We start from the raw sequence: 27,892 nt of genomic DNA, 5'->3' as shown, positions 1-27,892 counted from the left end.
CATTGCAGCTTCTGTATAGCGTCGTTGACGAGTGAAAACCTCGGGAGTACCGAAAGCAAAATTTTTCAGGAGAGACAAAAAACACCAGACACCGAGTACTCACGAGGTTTTCATTGAACACGATAGATGGTACTACAATCATCTCATTTGAATATAGGTGAGCTCGAAATGTGTGTAAAGGTTTCTCGCCTATTACATTAAAAAGTTTTTTGGTAAAATTCGACTTACGAGGTTTTCACTCATAAACGACATCTAAGATCTACAACTTGGCCTCCAATTAATCCCATTCAGTGAAGGTAGAGTAGTTCCAGGGGATACCCTCTGTCTTAGAATCCACAAAGAATGTAATCAGAAGAATATAGGAGGAGTTCTAAATATAATATAGACTTCCCTCCGTTGTAAAGTATACAAGTACTTAGGGACTTATTTTAGAGGCTTATTTGCAACAAAATGCACAAGTATATTCTGATGTGTCGTCGACAGTACATGGAAAAAGAACAAGAAAATAAAACTCATCCAGTTTATAAAGGCTCATAAAATGGGTTCAACAATCGAGGGTCCAGGTAGGAAAACCCCAGCCTTTAGCTAACACTTTGCGATACAACCAGTTATCCTAGTTTAATTACCTTTACCAATGACGTAGGTAGGTTAGTAAGGAGACCTTCAGACAACATTACTTGGATGCGAAAAAGTAGGGGAATGAAAAGAAATAACCTTTAAATAATTCCGTTTAGAAGGAAGCCCTATAATGAGTTGAATATAAATTAGTTTAACATTGATTCTTCTTCTCCACCAGATATTCGTAATGCAGCCCGAATGCGGTCTCATCATATCATAAGTGGGTCTTCTGTACCTTTCTACGTTGTGCCAATGTGGAAAAACCCACCATACGATACGGGTAGATTGTACGGAAGATAAATGAGTCAGTCCAGTCTAGTGTCAAAGTACGTAATTCTGTAACGCCTTCATGATAAGTGACTCAATGTTTATTTTGATAACAAACGGGGTATTGAGTACGCTTCCGTAGTTTAGTTAATTGAAGGATTTGTATAGATAAGGGCCTTTAGGTTGGTAGTGTTAATCAATATTCAAGGCTAAGTTATGAAGTTCGACCAATCCCAGTTTTAGGCTGGGTTGTACCATCTCACTTTAACTTTGACAAACGTCAAAAATCTGTCAAATTCCTTACAAAAAGCACCGGTTATCGTCATAGTTACCGTAGGTGGTGCAACTCAGCCTTAATCCACACTTAATCTATGCTTGGTGTTTTGCTTCAGTTATGTTTCTAAATACGGGCCTTAGAGATAATACATTCATGTTTTTAAAGCATTTTCATTTACATAGTTTTATCAGTTTTATTTTAAAAATTTAGTACAGCGTTTGGCAAGTCATCCTCAATTGTCATGCTATGATACTGTTATAGTTGTGAAACAGGTCAAATATTTGTAGGTATTTCATTCTAATGATAGGTACAAGACAAAAATGTGATTAGGTACAAAATTTTAAAGGAAATTATACATCCTGAGTCAGGACATACCTTTTTTTGTAGGAAATGAATTGAAAGAAAATCTATTCTAGTCATGTTATCTGGGCTGTCGATCTAGTTATCAATGGAGTAGGAAATGAGTTTATTCATATCCGCCGTGAGATAGCTTGCACGGCGTATCAGATAGCTAGCAGCGCCATCTGTGCATACAGTGTTGCTTCATAGATAAATTCAAATTGATCTCCCAGAATTTTTCTTTTCAATTTTCATGAAAATATCGAAGGTCCTGGCTTCAAATTTCACTTTAAAAAAGTTTTTGAATAGTTTATAGAGCTTTATGAATAAGTTTAGTTATAACGTCTAGTATGTTTTGGAAAAAAAGATTTGAAATGAAGTTTCTGTGTAGGATTTTAACCATCAATTTACTATGCTATCAGCTATAATACTTTTAATATTATTTAAAAGATTTTTCAATGTTGGCCCTTTTGCATTTCAGCAGCAAGTTGTACTGACATGTGAAACAATATTGTACAAAGTAGGACATTGGAAAAACCCGTAATTATGGTGACCTTACATGTCATAATATTGTTAGTTAGTTGTAAACTAACACTGTTAATGGTTTTGGCTTGTTTGCGAGCATAGAGATAGCAACTTTTAGTTAAATTACTACATTGTCAAAATGTATTGTGTATAAGCAGAAGTAATAAAACATTAGTGTAGGTACATAAGCTAGAGAAGCCTTTTTTAAAACTGGCTTCTTTTCACGACTTTGTCCGAGTATTTCACCAATTCGACATTCCACCAGCTCGCACTAAGCGTTTCGACGATTCGTTTATAATGCGAACAGCTAGGGACTGGAATTCGCTGCCTGCTGCTGTATTTCCTGAACACTATAACCCGGGCGTTTTCAAGGCGAGAGTGAATAGGCACTTACAGGGCAGATATGTACCATCCTAGACTGCATCTCACTTAACACCAGGTGCGATTGCGGTCAAATACCTGCCTTGGCTAGCATAAAAAAAAAAATCATTAGGTATGCCCTCGTAAAACACTAAACTTTATTTATTAACAAACTCAAAAACATGCATCTTAATCTATGAAAAGGTACAGAGTTTTGCAGGTTTGATTCCTGGCTAAAGAAAACGATAAAGTGTTTATCTGTACGAATATATTATTAGCACAAAGTTTTAATTAATGTGTCTGACACATAATTAACTACCTAATTATTATGCATAAATAGTTAATTCATTCTACACAAAAAAAAAAAAAAAATTCTACACAAATAGCTATCAATTGTACGTTACTTTTGTGACGTATTACGTAATACATATGATATCAGTTTTAAAGTACAAAACAACATGTTATTCGAACTTTGGCTCGATGACTAAGGAACATCCCGCTGTCTTAGCTCTCTCAGTATGACTTATTTAGACTTTGTAACTTTGTAATGATGTTATAGATGCAAATGCAGTCACTCATATTATGACTTATTTTAAAGAACAAAGTGCCTTATATCACAGAATAAGTAATAGTACAGGTACAGAAGGATTACTCCGCAAGACGATTTAAATAAATGCGAGTCTTGCTACGACGCGATACAGTGGAATTCAGCTCGCACAGCACTACGTACCTACAATTTTATTNTCATTTCCCAAATGAACTTTTAGCAACTGTACTTTTCGCAACTAATTCATTTGGTCAAATTATCATTTGGCCAAATTTTACTAGGCAAATGTTTATATAGCAAATGTTTTATGTTGCCAAATATTATATCCCAAATAATTTGTTTGGTCAAATTGACACTTCACATACTTACCCACCGTTACCCACAAATCAAAGTATAAGGCACATGATCATGGTTTTCACAAGAATTTTATGTAAAACATTGCAGAAAATAGTATGGTTGCAAAAAGTAGGTATTACAGAAAATAGTAGGTTAGGTTAGGTTAGAACAGTGACCCTTTATGTTAGTGAAATAAGGAAATTAATGTAGAACAAATTTTATATTAACTACCCACTAAACAAAATAATAACCACAAGCTAATTTGTATTCCATTCTATGCACCAATCAAATTATTTTGTATATAGTTTATCGTGAAATATTTTTGCCTAATGAAACATTTGGCAAACCATACTTTGCCAAACAATAATTTGCTAAACAATAATATGCCAAAAATAACATTTGCGAATTAAAAGTTTGCAAGAAGTTGATTTGCCAAATGAGAATTTGCCAAATGAAAATTTTCGAAACGTTGTTTGCGATGTAATAATTTGGGAAACGTTTTTTGGCCAAACATTAGTAATCCCATATGTACACGTAGGTCTGTTTAGGATTAATATTATACGAGTATGAGGGATTTCGTTTTGTATGCTGACGGAAGGGGGAGACTGACGAGGCACAAAAGATCCCAATGGGTCGGAGTACACCGTATAACTCTTATTATACTCAGGCTTCGTCCTCGGGATTAGCAAATAACACTTGTAGTATCGCCCATTAGATCGCCACTCACACACTGTATTTGAGGGTAGATTCTCACACAAAAAATAAAAATACCTGACATTATTCCGGTGGTCGCCTCGCCTGTTTGAGTCAGTCGTCGTTTAGTTCTCGCCACGATCACGCGCGCGCCTCGTCTTATTCTATACTTTTTTAGTTATTCTACGATAGAAGTACGTAGGTTTACGTTGTATTACAATGCCTAAACGTAAAAGTGAGGATAGCCTCGAAAAATTGTGGAAGAAGTTCAAAAAGTTGGAGAAAAAGTTACGACGGCATCGGAGTCGTAGCAGATCTACAAGTCGGTCATCGGACAGCTGTTATCATAAGGACATACAAGGTTAGTAAACAGCGCGTTTATATTCACAATAGTGCCTTTTAAAATGGCTAGTTTTTCGTAAGAAATCTTTTCTTATTATCTTTATAAAACAACGGTAGTTATTCTATAGTTATTAGCCAGTGAAAAGTGTCAACATTATTTTCATAGTTTCTAAAGGGTTTGCGTTCTTCTCTTTGGAGTTGTTACTACCCGTGTTGCCTTGCGAACGGTACTCTCGAACCGTTTTTTTTGGCTTATTTTTATAGAAACATGACTGTTAGCGGAAGTTAAGATAAATTTATTATTTAACAAGCCTAAAATCACCTACCGGGGTTTGCGTACTTCTCTTTGGAGATGTACTACCCCATATAATTTAAATTGATTACTATGTAATTATTATGCATTACTGCTATGGTGATTTCATTTAATGGGTTTGCGTACTTTTCTGTGGATCTGTACTACCCGATTAATTAGTTTTGCGAACAGTACTTTGGGCTGTTTCTTAACTAATACTTATTTTGAAATCGGTTGATTTCAGACGTCGATCATGCTTGCAACGAAAATAATGGAGAGCACATATCATCGAATGATTGTGAAATATTGGACGAATGCGACATACTCGAGCCAGAGACGGGTTTTAGGCGTTTGAATTCAAAGTATGGCACACAGTGCGCTACTGAGCCATCCAACGAGTCCACCTCGCTCCCTTCGATGGCTGTACCGGAAACCATACCGCAGCGGGTCTCTGTCGTTGTAGCGGGCACGGCGGAACCGTCCACTAGTGCACAGTGTGTAGGCACTGCGCCTATCTTCGAGGAATCCGAACCTGTTGAAGTAGCACTAGATGGTGCTATTCTCGAGGTTTTAGGAGAGGACCCGACTATATCGGCTGCTTATGGTCCTGAAATCCATAAAGACTTGGCTCTCAGGCTTCAACATGTCGCCTCAAACGGTTTAAGCAAAGAGCTCCGTAAAGAATTGCAGGAGAAATATTTACTACCCAGTAACTGCAAGTTGATCAGCGCCCCTGCTTTAAATGCAGAAATTAAAGCAGCCATCTCAGATATGACCGCCAAACGTGACAAAAGCATTGAGCTTCGGCAAAAACAGACAGCGACTGCTATTTCATGTTTAGGCCAGGCGCTTAATATTCTTATTTCTAAGAATAATACAGATTCATCGCTTATTAAGCTGCTGATGGATACAGAACGCATTTTATGCGACTCGCAGTACAATGACTCTGTTGTAAGGAGAAATTTTATTTTGTCATCTTTAAAAAAAGAGATGAAGGATCAACTCCAAAATACAAAACCGGATGAGTTACTTTTTGGTCAGAATTTATCTGAAACTATAAAGACGGCTAAGGCTATCAATAAATCGGGAGCCGAGTTAAAAACATCGCTGCCTAAGCAACAATTCCACAACAATAACAAGAAACCAACCGCGGTTGCCAGCACGTCAAAAAGTTTAAACTGGAAGGGCCCCTACCCTGCTCGGAAGCCTCCGAATCATCCGAAGGCGAAGGAGGCCCCTCAGAGCAAGAGAGGGCCGTCGAACTCATCGCGACACTCGCAGCCGCAGCCGACGCGAGGCCGCCGCTAGACACGGTAAAATATACTGGTAGTTTACCCTTGTTTTATGACCAGTGGTCACTCCTTACTACTAATTCGGAAGTTCTTTCTTGTATCAAAGGATATGAGATTCCATTTAATTGCCCAGTAAACCAGACAAGTCCTCCCAAGATAAGACAATACACGTCTACCGAGAAAATTAATTTCAAGAATGCTATAAATAATTTATTAACAATCGGTGCTATTTCTCAATGTCAACCAATAGAAGGTCAATTCTTATCAAGTGTGTTCCTTGTGCCCAAGCCAAACGGTAAATTTCGTTTTGTTTTGAATTTAAAGAATCTAAATAAATTTATTAAAAATAATCACTTCAAGATGGAGGATTTACGCACAGTATTAAAATTAATATCAAAGGATTGTTTTATGTCTAAAATAGATTTAAAAGACGCATATTATTTTATTAAAATACATCAAAATTCAAGAAAGTATTTACGATTTCAATTTGAAGAATCCCTATACGAATTTAATGTTTTACCGTTTGGTTTGTGCACAGCACCTTACATATTTGTTAAAATAATGAAACCTATAGTACGCTTATTGCGTTGTGCTGGTTTAATATCAACCAATTATTTGGATGACTTCTGGTTAATGGGACAGACATATGAGATGTGTTTATATAATACAGTGCAAACTAGAAAATTATTAACGTCTCTTGGTTTTTTGATAAACGAAGAGAAGAGCTCTATGGTTCCGGCAAAAACATGTACATTTCTAGGATTTGTTTTAGATTCTGAGAATTTCCAAATCACGTTGCCTAGTGAAAAATCACATCGCATCATAGTAGAAATTCAAAAGTTTTTGAATCTCCGACGTTGTAAAATTCGAGAATTTGCTCGTTTAATTGGCCTTTTAGTCTCAGTTTGTCCTGCTGTAGAATACAGCTGGTTGTATACAAAAGCCTTTGAGCGTATTAAATATTTAAACTTAAAGTCAGACGACAATTATGACAAAATTATGTATTTACCTGAATCTTTACAACCTGATTTTGAATGGTGGTTAAATGCTTTAGAAAGACCATTTAGTAGAATTAGAGAAGACACACATGATTTGGAAATTTTCTCAGATGCCTCAAATACGGGGTGGGGAGCTGCGTGCGGAGAGGAGAAGGCTAGTGGGTTGTGGAGTGCTCACGAACGATCACAGCACATCAATTACCTTGAACTTCAAGCGGCATTTTTTGGCTTAAAAATATTCGCAAAAGATTTAAGTAATTGTCAAATCCTTCTTCGTATAGACAACACTACGGCCATCTCCTACATAAACCGAATGGGTGGCATTCAGTTTCCCCACCTCAACAGCATTGCTGCACGTTTATGGAAATGGTGTGAATGTCGTCGTATATTTGTAATGGCTTGTTATATAAGTTCAGCTGAGAATAAAGTAGCTGATGCTGAGTCCAGACGAATACACCCAGATATAGAATGGGAGCTGTCTGATTGGGCATTCAAGGAAATTGTTTCAAACTTTGGCTCACCACAAATTGATCTGTTCGCTAGTAGAATAAATAAAAAATGTTTATCATACATTTCTTGGAATAGAGATCCTGACGCATTGGCTATAAATGCTTTTTCAATTTCCTGGAATGCCTATTTCTTTTATGCATTCCCTCCATTTTCTGTCATCTTGAAAGCACTGAGAAAAATAATATCTGATAAAGCTAGAGGTGTAGTGGTTGTACCATTGTGGCCCACACAGCCGTGGTACCCTCTGTTTAAAAGCCTCTTGATATCTAACCTAATTGTGTTTAATGCAAGTAAAAACCCAATTACATCTTACCATTCTAGCAATCGCAACATTCACACCAAGATTACCCTGGTGGCAGGGATCTTGTGCGGACAGCGTGGTTAAGAAGATGTGTACCTCCCTCGGCGATTGAGGTTATGTTTGCCTCATTATCAGTTAATTCGTTTAAACAGTATGAGGTATATTTAAGACGATGGTTTAATTTTTGTAAAGACAATGATTATGATTTGTTTAACGCGTCAGTCCCACAAATTATTTATTTCCTTAATAAACTATTTGAAGAGGGATCTCAATATGGCTCTCTTAATTCCTGCAGGTCAGCCCTCTCATTATTAATGGGTAATAATATAGGTGAAGATGATCGGGTTAAGCGGTTTTTTAAAGGCGTATTTCGCTTACGGCCTCCTTTACCGAAGTACTCTATTACATGGGATACCTCTATAGTTCTGAACCATTTAAGTTTAATGTATCCAAATGAAACTTTAACCCTAGATCAAATCTCTAAAAAACTTGTTACTTTAATTGCTTTAATTACTGCACATAGGGTTCAGACCCTATCTAAAATTAATATAAAAAACATTGAAAATCAATCTTCGAACATGATAATTAAAATCCCAGATTTTTTAAAAACAACACGTAAAGGTTGTTTACAGCCAGTTTTAATGATACCATATTTTACAGAAAAACTTGAAATATGCCCAGGAAAGACTTTATCAGTTTATTTAGATAAAACGTTGCCTCTTCGTAAAAACGTTGACTCCCTCTTCATTAGTCTCAGGAAACCATATAAAGCCATTGGTCCCCAGACCTTAAGTCGGTGGATAAAGGAGACTTTAAGCGCTAGTGGGATTGACGTAAATATATTTACTGCACATAGTACTAGGCACGCGGCTACGTCCGCGGCCCGTAATATTGGTATCAGTCTTGATGAAATTAGAAGAACCGCTGGATGGAGCGGTTCCTCCAGTACATTCTATAGGTTCTATAATAGAACCATAAGTAATGTACATTCAAACGATTGTTTTGCCAGATCAATATTACAAGGTAATAATAGGAGTGGTATTTAGTTTTTTAAATCGTTTATTATATTCAGCTGATTGTTATTTTATTTTTATTTTTTTAATAAAAGTAAATATTTCACTAAAATCTCTAAAAATCTACAAGTGTTATTTGCTAATCCCGAGGACGAAGCCTGAGTATAATTACTGATTAAACGAACTTACCTGTACGTGAAGTTCTATCAGAATTATGCGAAGGCTTCGTCCGAAGGGATTAGCAACCCTCCCTCCCCGTTTTTATCTGAAGATAATTACCCGTATAAGTGAAATATTTTATCTTTCTAAACTATATGACTCAAACAGGCGAGGCGACCACCGGAATAATGTCAGGTATTTTTATTTTTTGTGTGAGAATCTACCCTCAAATACAGTGTGTGAGTGGCGATCTAATGGGCGATACTACAAGTGTTATTTGCTAATCCCTTCGGACGAAGCCTTCGCATAATTCTGATAGAACTTCACGTACAGGTAAGTTCGTTTAATCAGTAATTATCGGATGTACCGCGCGGAGTGAGCCAGGCCTGCTTATATCTTATCGGAGTCAGTCACATCTCATTGTTGCAAAAGTTGTAAAATCACACCTATTAGGCTGGGTTGCACCATCTTACTTTAACTGTGACAAACGTCAAAAATCTGTCAACCGGTTATCGTAATAGTTACCGTTAAAGTTAGGTGGTGCAACTTAGCATTAGAATTCCAAATTCCGTTGTCCAAAATCTCCGTTTACGGTTTCACCTACGTTTTGAGACAAAAACCTCATCCAATTTATGTCTAAGTTATGGCCTATGTTCAGCAGTGGACTTTATATGGCTGAGATGATGAGTACCTATACAAAAGTTCATCTCAACTTTTTTTTCATTTCATTGGTTTTCCGAATAAAATAAATAAAAAAAAACTGGTTCAGGCCTTTCTGTTTCTACGTAAAAATAACATAGAATAACTTTAATTTTCTGTAACATCTTGAATTTTACGCGGGCGGATCCGAAAAACTAGTCAATAATAATGTAGGTACTATACTACTTACTAACAATTGGTTAGAACTTAGAGAAACGTTTGCATTATATTATATTAAGCCAGAATACATAACAAAGTATGCTATTGTAGGCAAGCCCCAATTAACAATTTTGAAACGCTTATGCAAAGGAGCACTCGAAATTAGCATTTAAGTAGTTATGCATATTACAGAGTTTGGCGTGGTAATGTTTTGTAATAACATAAAACCGAATAGACTAGTAAAACTTCATGTGTAATCAAAAATTGAACAATAATTTCGGGACCAGCCTCATCATGAATTTATACCAAACGCACCAGTTAGCGAGTGAGTTTAAAAATATAAAACATATTTTGTGACAATTGACGTGTACTTGTTAACATTAATTACAAATTTACGTTCAATGGAGTATGAAATATACAAAAGTGTGACGAGTTTTGGCAAATTGACAATAGACTTCTATCTACAGATAATTATAGATATAATCATAACGCTCCGCGTACTACATGCGGTATTGTGACGCAATAATAAATATGTAATAACTAAGTATATCCTACCTCTAAACAGATTTATGTATATGAGGTCATATGCTTGACAAGCAAAGGCTTACCTTGTAATTATTACTAAAATCACCGGTGACACGAGGCAATTAAAACTCACTAGTTAGAGGTAATTATTGAATTCCTAAAGGTTTTGTCTCGAATTTAATTTGATATTGTATGTTAATATTGAGTGCGATTATCGTGTTTTGATAATTGTCTGAGAACTAGACAGAGGTTAATCAAATGACAAAATGATGGTCAATAATTTAATTTAACGTGTCACAACCGTGACTTGACTTATGATTTTGTGGAGCTGCTTCTTCTTTCTTTCTAAAATTTATTTATTTATTGATTAAATTATACAGGTGAATTTATGTTGAGTAAGTTATTATCAAAAAAGTTATAGGTATACCGTATATCTACTTACCTTTCAAAACTTTTAAAAAGGCAACTTACAGAGATTCATTATTGAATATAGTTTTTTTTATATTGTAGCGTAAAAATATATCAGTCAAACATAGCTGTCAATGAGTCATGTAACTCGTGTTGACATAGTTATTACAGATAAGAGTTCACAAATTGGTCAAATCGATTAGTCAAGTACCTAAAATCGTTATCTGAATCGAAATGCAGGTAAAAATCATCGCACATCGTTTGGAAAACCCGGTCGTAAGAACTTCGTCGAACCGCCTTGCGTATGCGAGCGTAGTAGACTTCATACGTGATTCCTTGGCACACCCACAGAGGTGACGAATGCGTTCGTCATAGGTCCATACCCTCAGTCGACATAAGAGGCGAAAGGACAGAATACTCGGGTAGATACTACGTAGTAAATAATGTTGATTTGGAGTTTGAAACATAATATATCACCGACAGTAATTTCTCCGTCTGACTGATGAACGACAGAACCTTTCGCTTTTGGGAATTCCGTTGAATTCCTTTTGTTTAAGAACGATTCATCGACAGAACTATTTGTTTCTGAATATTAAGGCTGAGTTGCACCACCAAACTTTGACGGTAACTATGACGATTACCGGTGCTTTTTGTATGGAGTTTAACAGATTTTTGACGTTTGTCAAAGTTAAATTAAGATGGTGCAGCAACTCAGCCTAAGACGACGGAATCTTTCGTCAAATAACGATTCGCTGATAGAACAATAAATATTTCCAATGTATTGTTGAATCGGCAGTGGATTGCCGATACCGTTGGGATATTATCGCCTTAGATATAAATAAGTTGCCTATTTAGAGACAAAAATGTATTTGGGTCATGATAATAAAAACACAACTAGGTATTCCAACTCACGATGCAAATCCTGTGTACATCCTACAGCTTGATAGATTGAAAATAGAAAAGAAATAGGTATCCGAAGCTAAAGATCGAGTCTCATCTATTGCTGATAAAGCAATCAACATTTGTCTCGTGACATTCAATATCAAATATTGATTGTCTTCCAGTGTATGTCTTGTTGGTTGTCCTATTAAATAAATAAAAATAAAAAATAAATCAGGAGCTACGGGAATCTCCTATTTTTTTTTCTCTTCTTCTGCCTCGCCTAATGCTTCAACCACACCATCGCGTACAGATCGCCATCGCCGGCGCGATCATAGCCCAATGACAGGTCGCGCGGACTGTCATGGGTCGCGTGGACTGTCATGGGTCGCGCGGACTGTTATTGGCCTATGATCGCGCCGGCGAATGCGAACTGCACTCGTTGGTGTGGTAGAAGCTTTAACCCTTTCAGGCTTTCCTAATCATGCGCCGCCATTTAATTCCATCTCAAACGTCTTGTTCGTGGAGTCCCAATACTTTCATGTCCTTTTGGACATTCGTCATCCAATTTCTTTTATGTTATGAGTAAGCCTACTGAAATTCTTTATTTGTTTGTGACCATCGTTTTAGAACTCTCTTGAATGAATTTGTGTATGGTCTTATTTGTTACGTGACGCCAATAAGGTATGCAATGTCAAACTTGTAATCAGAATAGAATTCTAAGAATAGAAATGAGAGAAACTCTAAAATCCGTTTGAATTAAGTAGAGTTTTATAATATTGGTTGATTTTTTAGTAGCGTAGAACTATAAAAATTGCAAAGAAAATTACGATAAAACTCAATTAAAAATTTTAACTCATTGTCCTTGTGTTTAAAATATTGAAAAACTGCAAACACTTGCCTTGTTCTGCATAAAAAAGAAACTGCCATGTAAACTCACTGTTTAGGTACAATCAAATTTGTGGTTTAGGTTTTATTACATATCTCATTAACCCTGTAAGTACCTTTAATAGTAGTTACTCTAAACATACGCCGAGGATTATAACCTACTTATGTCTAAGATTAGAAACATAGTAAATAAGTAGGTACTCGTATCTGACGACACTACTTATCTCAGGTATTCAGGTTATTCATAATGAACGAGTACAAATGTATGTACTTTTGACCTCAATAAGTACGACGTAGCAGCGACAAATCACAGATAATTAATGTCCTTTTGTAAATTAATAAAGTAATACTTACATATACGACGGAAACAAGTTTGTCTTTTCAGTTGTTAAATAAATGAAAAAAAAGTATTTTTACAGTCAGCGTTAAAAAAGTGACATCCAAGTTAGCCAATAACTAGGTACGCAACATGTCTTTGTTACAATTGGTACAGTTGTGGTACATATTTTTGACCGCTTTGGGTGTCACGAAACATATGAAACACTCACTTCGCAAGGAAAGGAAAAAATTGAAGCACAAATTAAGGGCGGCTTTCACCATAGAAGAGAGTTAAATTTAAACCGAGTTTAGCTATAATTTATTTGACATTTAAGGGGTGGTTTCGCTATTCTTAGATTCTATGTTTTTTCCTTTTGTCTGCAGTTCTGTTACCACAAGGACGTTTCCCTTCAGCGTTCACAATGTAGTGGAAACTACACACCCAAGCTTTGACGTAAGTATAATTATGAATGAAATATACTTGGTCCTTTACGCTATGACTATGTCCGATTGGGAAGGAAAATTGTAAAAATAATGTTAGGGAATTGTTTGTACTATTTCGATTGAATTATTTAAGAATTAAAACTCTCAATCAATCTGGGTTACAAGGATTTCCCCATGTTATTCCTATTTATAATTATGTAGGTACCTATGTGTGACAATGGACGTCAGTGATTTGCGTTTTGAGATAAATATGTGAAGTCTAAATGCAGATTTAAAAGGCCATTTGCCTTATCGAAAGAACTCAAAAAAGTCTGAGGGATTACGAAATGCAGCTCATTTATTTTCGGGGTTCACTGAATATTTTTGGTGGATCAAATTGAACTTCATATTAAAAAGCTACTTGTATGCAGATAACTTTAATAATAACATGGGTCATTGGCATGACGAGTTCATGAATGACTAATAAATAAAGCAATAACTTTTGTTTCAACGCGTATAATGCCATTATTTGCATAATTAACGAATGATTTGTATTTTAAGTTTTCACATCGATTCGAATTTTATTTTATGATTCGATAAGTGATATCGTTAAAAGCTGCGAAAACAGATCGACAATAACAAACGGTGCCCCAAATCGAACGAAACATCGGATGCAAAATCGTTAATCGCTAAAGTATCGAGTGTCGTAAGCACACAGTCCTCGTTTAAGCCTGGACACACTCGATTAAAACTTCTACCCTCGATTTTACATTAACTCGCTCGGCTGGCTACTACTCCATAATTAAAACTTTTGCAAGCTGTTAACACCTAAATAATCTGGCTTAATTTTCATTCATTTTTTCGCTATTAATAAAAGTACTCTGACATAAACGATTATCTTATAAGCCTAGATGAGCTTTAGTGGTTGTAGATTTGCTCAAGTAAAATTTCTGCGAAGAATTATAATTTAATATGTTACTTGAAGATTTTTTAAATTATGGATTAGTTTGCATATTTCTATAGTCGTGTTAGTACCTACGTACGTATTTACCACGTTTTTTCAAGGCAATAAAGGTAGGCAATAAGTAGGTAATAAAGGATTTAATCCATTATAATCTCTTGAATTTCAGTAAAGATGACCTCAAGAGGATTTCTTAGAATTCGAAGAATTTAGATTTCTTAAAAAATATGCCGAGATGAAATCCGAATCCGGGATTCTTTAAATAAATGTGAACGCATGCCTTCCTAGAGCATAAGGATGCGAGAAGTATAAATGGTCCATATTTTGTATCATGATTACTACTCGAGGTGTTAACGAAGTAATTTGTTGCAAATTGAACTGATATAAGACAGTTGAAACACCAACGATGAAAAATGCAAACGATTATTTTTTACAATAAGGCAAGCAAATTGTTCCTTAACTTTTTGTAACATAATATTGTAACAAATATTTAAGTAAGCCAAATAATTTGAAGTTAGCACATTTCTGATAGCAGTATTATCGATGTTATATAAAACCGTTGAACGATCATTTTTCCATTAACTTCTTGACTTAAGATTTTTTTCCGAGAATTTTCTTATAACATAAAAAATTGCGGTGTTAGAGCTTCATTTACCATTTGAAGATTATATTTACGACGTCCATTATACTCCTCCTCCTCTTGGTCTCTTTATAAGGGTTCATTTAACCATTTGATAATGTTTATGACATTCTTAACTTTTGGTCTCTTTATACAAATAACTATCGGTTTAACCTTCGCACCTCTCACGACGTAAATATTGGCAAACTTTATGTTAAAGCAATAGGTGCTAACTTTGCTATCAAATTAATAATTTCACGTTAACTGGCCTTCGACTTAACGCCAAAATGTAGGTATTTTGAGAAGCTTAAAACTCGGTTCAATTTAGAGATTGAGAAGCGTAAGTAGATTGAGGCTTCTATTTGTTTGAATTTAAATATTTAGACCAATCACAGGACATCTTTGAACGGAATTGAATCGAGTTTTTTTGTAATACTGATTCTGGACCGACGTTCAATTATGATTTTTCAATTCAAGAATGATTTCATCATATTATTGTTCGAAGAATTTAAAACTGAGGCCAATTTAATTAATATACATTAGGAGATCCTGAATGTTGGACCAAATATGAACCAATAGTATATTTATTGCTACTTATCTACAAAATATCGACTAGAGGCAAACATTTTTGTATGGCTTTTCCTTGAAACAAACTTGAAATATCTTCCACGAAACTACATGTTTACAAAATACTTCCAGGAATAAGTTCCTTGTACAAACATTTAGTACTGATAATACTGATAAACAAACTTTGATGTAACGTTGTTTTTAAGTGCACAGAACTCTAGCAGATTCTTAAAATAATATTAATGTCTGGAGGATGCTACTTCATATTAAACAGATACCTATCTACGTCCGCGTTATCAAGGATCAAGATTAGGAATGCATTGCAACATTTATAAAAGTAAATTAAATAGGTTTTTATTTAAATTATAAATCTAGCTGACTTATAACTTAAATGAAAACCTATTTAATTTACTTGACTTTACGATGACTGCGTAGAGCTGACTGTAGTAATTTTAACACCAAGTAAATATCAAGTACACTACACTTTTGTATATTATTTATAAATATTTTAACGATGGTCTATTTTAAATGATTTTTAATCGGCATGATTGATTAGACAAAATCGACCAGGTGCTAGGTAGACAATCTGTCAAGGACAGTGTGCTTACCATGAGTTTACGTTAGGTGGGCTCGCTAGCGAGTACGTCAAAAATCTCTATGAAGATTTTGTTTCTTGAAAGTAGCCGCTAGGGGCGCTGCACGATATGTCATACAATTAATGTCATTTTTTTACGCAGTCGCAAGCGAGCACACCTAACGTAAACTCATGGTAAGCACACAGAATTTAAAAGTAAATTAAGAAAAAAGAATAAAGACGTCACTGTCAAACAAACGCAAAAAATATGGTTTTTCATTTTGCTCTCTTCATAATATTACGAAATATTATGTAGAGAATCACAATAATTTAGTTAACCAATGACCTTTAGAAATAAATATTGTAACTAAACTAAAATTGAAATCGATCAATTGAAAAATAGGTTTGAATAGAGCTGCTGGGGCTGGTAATAAAATCATTGCATTTATTTCATAGATAAAGTACCAGTAACGTCTATCCAAATGAGTTCAAGAGTTACTACAATCTGCGCGGGCGCCGGGATTCCTGGTTCTACACTAAACAGATGTAACTACGTCAGCAGCAGAGAGTTGGGAAATAGGGATCACGTGACTGTGACTGGGGGAAACATATTAAAAATGGGTAGGTAATGTGAAACTGTGGCCAATTTTATAAATTACTATGCGCCTATTCTATTAATTTGTGATATACATTTAATAGTATCTAATGTTATTTGGAAAATTCAACTTAATTCTCCCCCCTTTTGTAAGTTAAATTGAATAGTAAATAAATTATTTGTCTTTTCTCTGTTTCAATTCATTTGATGCCATGATCATTAATCGAAATGAAAACAACAAAAAAAAGAATAGAGCATTGATTTTAATATGTGCAATATAAGCACATTACTAGTATCACTGTTTTAGTTTGCATTTGATCTAGTGCAATGCATTTAAAGAAATAAAATAAGTCATTGACATCCACTTGGGATAGTGAGAAAAGGGTATAAACATTAATGATGCAAGAAAATGGAATGTTTCCATGTTTTGACGTCACAACACCATTGCTAAAAATAGAGTGTAGCATCGTCTTCACGTAGCAAAAGTTTAAAAATATACATTAACAACATTCCCATTAACACACACACACGCAAATAACGTAGGTATACATTGAAATAAAATATTCATCAAACTAGTATTAAAGTATTGTAATATCAGCGTCGAATGCAATATTAAATAATATAATTTATCACTAGCTAATTTTAATGTAATAAGTTGTAAAGCTTCCTATTATTAAATTAAGTTATTTATAAAAAAAGTGTGAATAAATATTATTTAGATGAAGAGACTTAAAAAAAAATTAAAAGTCAAATGGCCGAATTCGTAGATTCAAAATGGCTCTACCTTTATGTATACACAACTTGTTTGGCTAACCTTTTCCGAAAATCCTGTGTATCAAATCTGATGTATTTCATTCTTTCTTCATTTATGAGATGTGCAATAAAGAGTGTGTACCCTGATGTACTGTCGACTGTGCTCATTGTTCAGTAAATATCCGTGTTGTACTCTTTGCCTACCAGTAAGGAAATCATGGTAACAAAATTTAAAGTATTTTAAAGTGATCTGCAACCGAAGTCATAGCAGTGCCTCTTGCTCTTCGAGTATCCACGGAAGACCAGGATAGTGGTGTCCCTTACGACACCTCGGCATGATGCTGAGTGGATACCGTTTCGGTGACACGCACATTACCTAATCTATTTAGTTTTGTTTCATTTTTTTATGTTGTTTTGTGTCGCTAAATAAAATATTTGATTATTTTTTATTTATCTATTAGAACGGTAGTTTGTTGTCACTTGATAAGTAAAAGTACCGTAGTCACACGTACACGTTACCGTTATTTTTACAGCAACACTAAGAACGTGTTATTGTTACGTCTAATACTTCGATTCCGTTAAATTAACGATATTTCCCAGAGTTTTTGCTCCGCAGAAGTTTTTTTGGTTTTTGAACGCATTCTCTCAATTTCCTAGCAGTGTAGTTTGAGAAACTAAACTACATAGCCTTACTTTAATGAAATTAGTAAATAAAGGTTCAGATTTAGATTCGGTCCAGTGTATTACTATGTAATAGAATTTTAATCTAAAGAACTCACTTTTAATCTAAGTTACATTAGACTTGTAGGACAGCTAATGTGACTTACCTGTGAACAAATAAACACAAAATTAAAATTTGTTATTGAGAATTGTGAAAAAAAGTTCACATTCAACACATTGTAGAGAAATCTGGAATTTAGAAAATCAGTCAAGTGCTAATGAGACACTTGCAAGAATTCTAGAACAATTTATTGCTACACACAAATAAATCGTTCCAGAATTTCTCTAATAGTCTACTTACACACCAAACCCGCCGACTAGCCAACATGTATCGTCGACTTTTGACATGTTGTTAAGATTCATAGAACATAGGCACAAGTCGTCCAAGTCAAGCCCGTCGTCGTTTGCGTATTCGAATCGCCATCAAAAGATTTAGTGCGAAAACTACATCAGCGCCCTTGTGAAGGTGTCATAAACTTAGTATGAGATATCTAGGTATGGTTGCACGAAACTTATTTTGAGAATCAAAATTGTCACGTTATCGTTTAATTCGAAGATTGAGTATCGAATTTTGTCGAATAAGTACGCAAACGATTCGAAGACGAAAGTTGTTCATGCTAGAGGTACCGGGCTATCGCCAGCTTGGTATATAGAGTCCTTAAGTCGGCCTAGCATTCGAAATTTATTTAGATTTATCAGAGAATCTCGTTAGGCATAATAGTAAATCAATAAACAATCATTTTTGTGTACACAAAAACCTTCAAGTTCATCATAACATCGCAAAGTTCAAAATAAGTAATCATTATCTTTTGCAATACAAACTCCGTCGGTAATCACAAGTATCGTACAATGGTCTATTATTACTATCAGAATTGCACTAAGGTCAGTCGTGAGCAAGGAATTGGTATAGTAACGGTACATGATCTTTTTTAAACTTCGGATATTAAGTTTTTATTTTTATTTTTTTAATTATAGTTTTGGAGTAGCGAGTAGCCTTGTTGGTGATCTGAATAAATAAAATAAATTTCATATCGATCGACTTTACTTTTATCAGTGTGCTACCGTGAGTTTACATTAGGTGTGTGCTCGCTAGCGACTGCGTAAAAAAATGACATAAAATGCATGACAGATTGTACAGCGCTCCTAGTGGTTACTTTCAAGAACTAAAATCTTCATCGATATTTTCTGACGCAGTCTTTTGTGTAATAACACGTGGTAAGCACACTGAACTTGTGACGCTTCATAAATACCTTGCCTTACTTTTTGCAAAAGACTGGTTTAATACTTAGTAACGAAGTCATCAGAAGGTAAAACACTTGCATGAAAAAAAAAACAAAAGCTGTCTTCATATTTAATACGCTCTATTGTATTAATTTGATAAATGAATATGCCCTAAGCTTTTTAATTCCATTATTTCTACCTCTATGACTCTCATTGAAAGTCAATTTTTGTAATTTAAATCCAAAGTCCACAACAATACAGCGTTTAATCACTGGCTACGGTCCAATCAGTCCAATCAAGTTTTATAGTACTATCTAATAGGTATCTAAAGTTTTATTGCCGTAATAATACTGAATAGGTCAGACTTCAACTAAGGTCTGAATACTTGTAGAGTGTAGATAGAGAATATGGTACAGTCAGCGTCAAATATTTCGTGATACCCAAAGTAGATACAGGTGGACCGACGACATCATAAAGGTAGCAGGAAAGCGCTGAACGCAGGCCGCTACCAACCGTGCAACATGGAAAGCATTGGGGGAGGCCTATGTTCAGCAGTGGACGTCCTATGGCTAAGATGATGATGATGATGATGATGAAAGTAGCTAAAGAGTTCACAACACGTCACGTTACTCGGAATAAGGCTGTGTTGTCACCTTTTTGCCTACTTCGAGTGTCACTTTTTGAAGCTGACTGTACCACTCTTTGTTTGTTTTCGATTCGATATAGAAAATCAGTCTAATTCAAATAAAACCCTTGTATGACCCATCCACGTTACGTTTTCGGTATTTTTACAACACATAAAGGACGCACTATGAAAGTGAAAAGAGGAAAGGTTTGCACAATCAACTTTCTACTCACGCCACCGCAAGGCATGAGAGACCGCAAAAATTCAAGCGTCCCTCTGTGACTCATTATGTAAAATAATTTAGTATCAGAAGGACTATTCTTAACGCTGTTCACATACTTTCAGATCTATCTGTCACCGTCGCTCATGATGGCATCTCGCTTTACGTGAGAGGGATGGTAACATTCGAAACTTCGGATAACGTTTTTCGGAGTAACCCCCCAGGCACAAAGGAACAAAAGGAACAAGTGACCTGTCTCTTGAAATGAACGTGCACATAATTAGGGTGAGCATAATAATATGCTCAGATTCAGACAAGTTCAAACAAATAGAGTCTTTAATAATATAAAATATGCTGTTGGTATAGTGCATTTTTTTTATCCACAACGAGGAAGCTCTTGGCCTGTATCTCACCTGATGGTAAGTGATGATCAGGCCGAAGGTGGAAGCGAGCTTCGACCGGAATCCTCAACCACGCATATTCTTGAATTTATAGATTAACTGTTACACATATTTATATATTGATGATGATGATCGTTAATCCGACCGATTTCATGACATGGCTATGGCCACAACTTCCGACTCCTAACAGTCTTCAGTTGGATTACTTATCGATTGGGTAGATGAAATCTGCACCTTATTTTTAAGGCTTTGGCAAGCATTTGCTTATGGTTTTAACGTCACTCATAAATATAATAAGGGCGAGCGTAAGAGACTCAGTAGAGACCAGAAAAATCAAACAAACTGTATGCATGATGATGGCGTACTCTGCATATTCCCGATTGTATGTAACGACTAACTCTACGCACAAATAAATATCGATTGATAGTCCAGTCAATGAATGCCTTAACGACGGTGTAGAGAGAAATCCATGGAACACATTTTCTGACCTCGGGACTTTATTTAGCCTAGTTAGGTGGTGAACATAGCAAAAGTCCCCGCCCTTAGCCCTTGAGCCGGCGGGGAGAGGGGGGTTTAAAGATACCACTTTTCGGTTTTTCGCTTAATCCTCGGAAACTATGCGTCGTAGTGACATGGCTACTATGAACCAAGAAAAGCTTATTCAATTTGCTACAGGTGAGACAGTCAAGTTTTTCTATATCTTGTATAGTTTTCGCTGTATCTGCTCTAGAAGGTCTGTAATATTGGAAATTTTAATTTTGTCTTACATGTTCCCATCAGGAGAAAATCGACTAAATCAACATTGAGCAAACATTATAGACATGCGGGAGCATGTTAAGCCTAGTTCCAGGGAGGGGACTGCATCGTGCGCATATCTAGACTAACCAATTGGAGCCACTTTTGACTCCTCATCACTCAAAAAGTACTGTGCGTTAACACTTCAAATTTGGCTCATGTGTTGAGACTTTCAAGATAAACATCAGCTTCCAATTTCATAAATATACTTCAAACGGTTATTTAGGTATTGACGTTCAAAAATCGACATTTAGGACACTAAAATCTGTCTATCACCTGTGAAATGTTAAAATTTACTGGTTTTTTATTTTTTCCTTTGTATTTACACAACTACCTATCTGGATGCCAAATTTGAACCTTCAAGGTCATCTGGAAGTGGTTAGAATTTGGTCTTATAGGTCAGCCATGTAGATTTTTAGACGTCAATACCTAAAGAACCGTTTGAGGTATATTTATGAATTTTGAAGCTGATGTTTATCTTGCAAGTTTCAACATATGAGCCAAATTTAAAGTGTTAATGCACAATACTTTTTGAGTGATGAGGAGTCAAAAGTGGCTCCAATTGGTTCGTCTAAATATACGCACGGTGCAGTCCCCTCCCTGGAACTAGGCTTTACATGCTCCCGCATGTCTAGAATATTAGCTCAATGTTGATTTCGTCGATTTTCTCCTGATGGAAACATGTAAGACAAAAATTTCCAATATTACAGACCTTCTAGAGCAGATGCCGCGAAAACTATACAAGATATAGAAAAACTTGACTATCTCACCTGTAGCAAATTGAATAAGCTTTTTTTGGTTCATAGTAGCCATGCCACTAGGACGCATAGTTTCCGAGGATTAAGCGAAAAACCGAAAAGTGGTACTTTTAAACCCCCCCTCTCCCCGCCGGCTCAAGGGCTAAGGGTGGGGACTTTTGCTATGTTCACCTCCTGACAAGTCTAAATAAAATCCCGAAGTCAAAAATTGTGTTCCACGGTTTTCCATCTATAATGCTTTATTGACTGGACTATGATGTGTTGATGAAATACGGACCTTATCCTTCAGGAAAAGAAATCCCTTTTTCTTATGTTTTTCCGTTCGCACCTTTATCACAGTTTACGCTCAGCCTTAGGGAACTACACAAGGTATTTGAAATTGGACAAAAACCTGAAGGTCACTGACATTATTTGTTTTAACCAGTGGACAATGGACAGTTTGTTCTGTGGTCGCATCTTTAAACAAATTGTTTTCGCTTGTCATTAGATTTGCGAGTCATGAGCGTCATGCATTTTTTTGTTTGATTTTGGTCACTAGTTCTACTAATAGTGTGTAGATGTGCATAAAGGGTTTCCCTTTGCCGTCATAATAAAAAACAGCTAATAAAAATAAAATAAAATAAAATAAAGAAACTCCCTAAAAGAAGAAATTAATAATATAATAACGCCTTTTTGGCGTCTTCACTTTAATAAATATAATTTAAGATCGTGAATAAGTACAATTAATGTTTAAACTATTATAGAACTTTTCATGTTAGTGCCCGACTCGCACTTCGCCAGTTTTTTATTAGTGTTATATTTTCATCGTGCGTCTACAGAAAAAAAATCCATGAGATAAAAGCTTGTTCCGTTTAGATCAGACTTTCTGTTACCGCGAAAATATTTTAGACAAAGGATTTTTTTCCGCCATTAAAAAACCTAAAAAGTTGTGTATTAGTATTTCAAAGTTTGTGATAACTAGACCCGTCTTTATTCAGTATTTGTTAAGTATTAAGTAATGAAGAATGTTCACTAATTTTGTTTTTTAGCTTTCTGTATTCTCTGTTAAAAATAAAAAATACACGTGAAAGAATTATTTCGATACGTCAATTAGTTTCCAAGATATTGAATTTTAAAAGTGCGGGCGGCGGCCGGCCCGCCATTTTATGCGCGTGACGTCATATTACAGTGACTGGCTCATATTTGTATGGGTGGAATCTTGCAAGCTGAATTAAGACCCACTTCCAGGCAACCGATTAAGCTGAAATTTCGCAAACACATGTGATTTGGATGACCATGCAATATTATGATGACATGGAGCTGATCTGATGATGGAGCTGGAAGGTGGCCATAGGAACTCTATAATAAAACGACTTAAATCCATCGAGTTTGGGCTCGTTCGTTTTGTATTGATGAGTACTTTAATTCTATATAGTAATCAGGGTCTAATGATGGAGCTGGAAGGTAATTCGCAATAAAACGACACAATCGCATCAAGTTTGGGTTTGGTTCAATTTTAATTTCTGTGATGGGTCTGGGTGTTAATAAGTATAATAAGTTTGTATTTACAAAAAAAATGTATTTAAGTATGTTTATATCCGTTTTCTAGTGAGCGGACACTGTGAATGTACGTCACGCGGGGTCACGTGACCGTCAGCGGGACTCAATATTTAAGTTAACTTTGAATGCCTATAAAATCATAACTACTGGGTATTTTTGAATGAAATAAAAACTAATGTATTTGTAAATGTAAAAGCTTAACTGTAACATAGGTTTCAAGTGATTTTGCATACCTAGTAACATTCTCAAACTTAATATGCACAAATTGCACAATCATGCGACTGAGGCTCAGGCAGGTTGTATGGTCCTCAGTTTTTGGCTGAGTTGCACCACCTAACTTTGACCGTACCTAACTATAACGAGTGTTTTTTGTATGGAGTGTGACAAATTTTTGACGTTTGTCATAGTTTACACTAAGATGGTGCAACCCAGCTTTAATATTGTAAAGTTAAACCCTATTGCACTAAGTAGGTTCTAGTACATGTTTTGTTTAACACACCTAGAATTAAAAACTAGTAACCTTATCTAAAATGCATTTGCCATTTAGATATTTGTTCCGGCATTAGTATTTAACACGACAGAAAAAAGGCCAATCTATTCTCACAAGCTTTCAATTTTACAATACACGTATGAACTACCAGGTTTTGCTTGTTTTAAGTTCATCCAACCTCATTATCATAACATTAACGGTTTAAATCACTATTATCCATCATTAGGATATTATCAGAGGCCAATAAAACAAAATTATAATTATATTGATTACCTTACCTATGTACTTCATATGCATAATATAATTAATATTTTATTATAATTATAATAAGTACACTACATCACACAAAGTTCAATGCCACTTCAGAATGTGTTAAACCACAAAATGGTTGGTGTGGTTAAACGGTTTAACCGGTAAAGAAAAAAAAGTGACAATCACACACATTTATTTTGTCATAGTTTTATTGTAATCAGAAGTTTTGACACTGAAATAAATTAAACACTCATTTGGAGAATTTAAGCAAATTGTTAAATTGCGCGAACGTTTTTGTCTCATTTTAATAAATTGTTTTAAAACGCTGCAGACCATTGATGGTTAATGGCAAAAATGGTTTGTTTTTGAATAATGAAATTTTGGGGATACAATTAATCACGGGACCATTATGTTCATTGTATGGAGTCCATGTTATGGACATACAGACCATTATACTAAAAAAGATTTTCGCTCTATTCAAATTTGGCTTAGTATTACGACTAAAGTAGTAAAAGCTAACGATACCTTTACTTAAAACAATAGGCGTCCTTTACTAACTATTGTTCTGAACCAAACTACAGCCACAAAAGCCTAGTACAATAGGTCTTTATTTTTTATTTGTAAAGGAATAATTACTTAAAAAACAAATAGAGGATTTGAAATTAAAATTTTATGTTAAACATCTTGGCAAGATATTATAAGTATTACGTCAAACTTATGTATTACCGGTGCACGCACGCTGCAAAAAACGTGATTTTTCCTTTACACCGATGGGTTTTTTCGATTCCTCACAAAATTATGTTTCTCATTTACTAAATAGCTTCCAGATATTGCTTTGTCCTGTTATCTGCTGTGTTAAGTCACGTATAACTAACTAAGAAAGACTTAAAGTGTTTCAATTCGTCAAGGTGATTGGAGTTAGCTACTTGACTTCGTAATTGTGAAGTTAAAATCCCATTAGGAATATAAATGTGCAAATAAGAGGTAAGTTCAACATTCAGAATACGAGTATACTTGGTTGTTTATAAAAGAATTGAGATATAAAAGAGTGCCAAGTTCTTTAAATGTAACTTGTCTATTTCCCTTCTTATTCACTTCCCAACAAGAGTTTCAGCCTACATAAAATAAATCTAATATTTGGCTTATAAAGGTATATTATGTTACTAGCTTTTGCCCGCGACTTCATCCGCGTGAAATTTCGTTTGTCACAGATCGTCATAATACCTATATGTTATTCTGGGTTATAAACAATAATACTGTAAAGTTTCATCAAAATCCGTTCAGTAGTTTTTGCGTGACATAGTAACAAATATCCAGACATCCAGACATCCAAACTTTCGCATTTATAATATTAGTAGGAAGTAGGATATGTTTTTATTTTATTTTTTTCTTTGGTTCACCAACAGTTAATTACACCAATACAATTGTATAAATCTTAAGAAGAATAGGTACATGTTCAATGTTATCAAGTTATACGCAAATATACGTTTCACAAATTTGGTATAAGCTAGGCAAGTCAAATGTACAAAACCTAGCATACAATCAGAAAACGCAAAGCTCCTGTTTCAATTCTTAAAGTGAACTTGGCTTGACTCGCTACCGAGTGTCAAGATGACACATTCTCCATCAAAGTCTAAGCCAAGGGAAAAGCCGTATTATTTGGCATGAAGGCCCTTGCAAGTTGCAAGCATACAATAGAAATTGATTGCGATAGTGTAAATAACATCTCAATTTCTCAAAGTCATAGAAAATTGTAATTGACATAAAACATCAAGGCCTTATGTTCGTTTTGCAGATGGGGTCATAAAATCTACCAGCACTAGAGTTCAATTTAAGTATGTTTACAAATAAATAGGACACCATGGACCAGGTGGTAATATAATTATTTTCACTATTACAACTATTAAGACAAACATACTTTTTATTTCTGTATGTTCGTCATCAATACTTATTCCGCTTATTTTTTGCCTCGTCAGCAGAATATACTACACTAGTATTGAGAATTTGAGATAGAGCATTTCAGAATTTATTTATACCCACTATACTAAGCTTTTCTAATAATTCCCGCTTACATAATTTTATTTTATTTTATTTGTTTAACAATGTTTCAATAAGCATGAACATAATAATTTAGTTCAATTGAAATAGAATTAAATTAATATTTGATTAAGTAATCCATATACGAGAAATTAATAGGTATCTTACTTTAACGTCAAAAGTCTGTCAAATTATACAGGGTGGAAGTAACCTATTATTGGTGCCGTTTGAAAGAGCTTCTGAAGCACTTTCAGAATCAGTAATCAGTTTTTCGATATCTTGTATAGTTTAGAAATAATCGAATGAGATCACTTAACGTTTCCACCCTGTATACAAAAAGCATCGGTTATTGTTATAGTTACGGTCAAAGTTAGGTGGTGCAACTCAGTCTAAGTAGGTAGACCCTTTTCAGGGCACAAACATAACTTTCTTGATCTCTACATCTGCATCCCTTCTATTTAAATAGGATTCAATAGAAGTATCTAGCCAATAATTACTTTCCCCGTTTAGTCCCCGTTTCCACGTCAAGCTTGTTAAAGCCATTAGCGGTTAAACAACGAATATGCAAAGCAAAAGTTTCTCGGTGAAAGTAGAGAAAAATATAAACGACCCGTTCCGGATCTGTTTGAAATAAAGAGTATTAAAATTCAAAGGCATAACTCCGTTCGTTATTTGGTTATTCGGGACGCTAGAATATGGTTAAGGGTCTCCCGTAGATAAGGCTCTTTGTTGATGAAATTGTGGTTTGGTTTTAGTTCGTAACTGAGTTTAGTTAGATGATTAATGAAGGGAACGTTTGGTGTTCAATTAATACTTCTCTTTTCCATTTTAACTTCGTCTATATTGTTCCCTATACTTAATCCTAATTAAACAAGCAGCGGGATGATCAAAGAATATTGATTTCTTGTGCAATGCAAAGGTGATCAAGTTTATGAGCATGTTAGATATGTTTGATTTGAAAATGTTTGGTCGATTTTATAAAACAATTTAAATAGTTTTTCATTATTTCCTGAAATATTACTTACCTACCTGATGAAGTAATAATTTTCAGTTTAATTAAGAATAAGAATTACTTTATTGCGGTAAATGTGGTACATAATGATAATCATATAAATGCCAGTTTCACACATAATATAACCAAAGACAATTGGCATGCAACATAGAGTAAAGCAGTAAACACATAATTATGTCTAAATTAATAATTTGAATTAAATTATGAAAAGAGAACCATTATCATGGTTCTACGTATATGTATTGTATAATTATGTATCCTACAATATACGTAGAACTCTTAAAAATGTCTGTAAAGGTGAGTCACATTTGCACTGGCAGACTTGAAGTAACGGTAACTTATCCATTTGAATAAGCCGTGTGTGAGGAGCAAAAATTTGGCTTTTTCTAAAATGCCTCAACTTATTTTATCAAAACAAAAGATAACCGGTTTTTACACCAAAAAAGAATAATGCTGTTCCAAAAATTACGGTTCTTTGTAAGTACGTATAATAAAGACATTTATTTTCTGTTCGTACCTTTGAAGGTTCATTCTTTCGGTAAAATTTTATTTGCTGTAATAAGCTAATAATACACTTTAACTTAG

The 27,892-nt window shown here is 34.9% G+C and overlaps 2 protein-coding genes across 3 annotated transcripts in view; one reads left to right on the top strand and one right to left on the bottom strand.

Annotated features, from left to right (window-relative positions):
- Positions 1-27,892, bottom strand: part of LOC114362581 (uncharacterized) — a 190,780-nt gene that overhangs the window by 104,391 nt on the left and 58,497 nt on the right. The window lies entirely within an intron of this gene.
- Positions 3,938-8,138, top strand: LOC114362551 (uncharacterized). Of its 2 annotated transcripts, XM_028318008.1 has the most exons (3): positions 3,938-4,323; positions 4,841-5,909; positions 7,718-8,138. In XM_028318008.1, exons 1-2 carry the CDS (start codon positions 4,182-4,184, stop codon positions 5,902-5,904), a joined length of 1,206 nt encoding a protein of 401 aa, XP_028173809.1. In that variant the 5' UTR covers positions 3,938-4,181; the 3' UTR covers positions 5,905-5,909; positions 7,718-8,138. The 2 variants fall into 2 exon arrangements, with proteins under 2 accessions (XP_028173809.1, XP_028173802.1); XM_028318001.1 differs by having other exon boundaries at positions 4,841-8,138.

Source organism: Ostrinia furnacalis, unplaced genomic scaffold (genome assembly GCF_004193835.3).
Source record: "Ostrinia furnacalis isolate ACB-3 unplaced genomic scaffold, ASM419383v2 OfSCF0389, whole genome shotgun sequence".
Classification (NCBI taxonomy): Eukaryota; Metazoa; Arthropoda; class Insecta; order Lepidoptera; family Crambidae; genus Ostrinia; species Ostrinia furnacalis.
Note: the sequence above shows the minus strand (reverse complement) of the source record. Positions and strands in the feature narration are given on the sequence as shown.

Excerpts from the sequence above, each read along its gene's own strand:
- LOC114362551 (XM_028318008.1), top strand. The coding sequence starts at position 4,182 with ATGCCTAAACGTAAAAGTGAGGATAGCCTCGAAAAATTGTGGAAGAAG. Across the intron at positions 4,324-4,840 it reads TTATCATAAGGACATACAAG|ACGTCGATCATGCTTGCAAC; the intron begins GTTAGTAAACAG and ends GGTTGATTTCAG.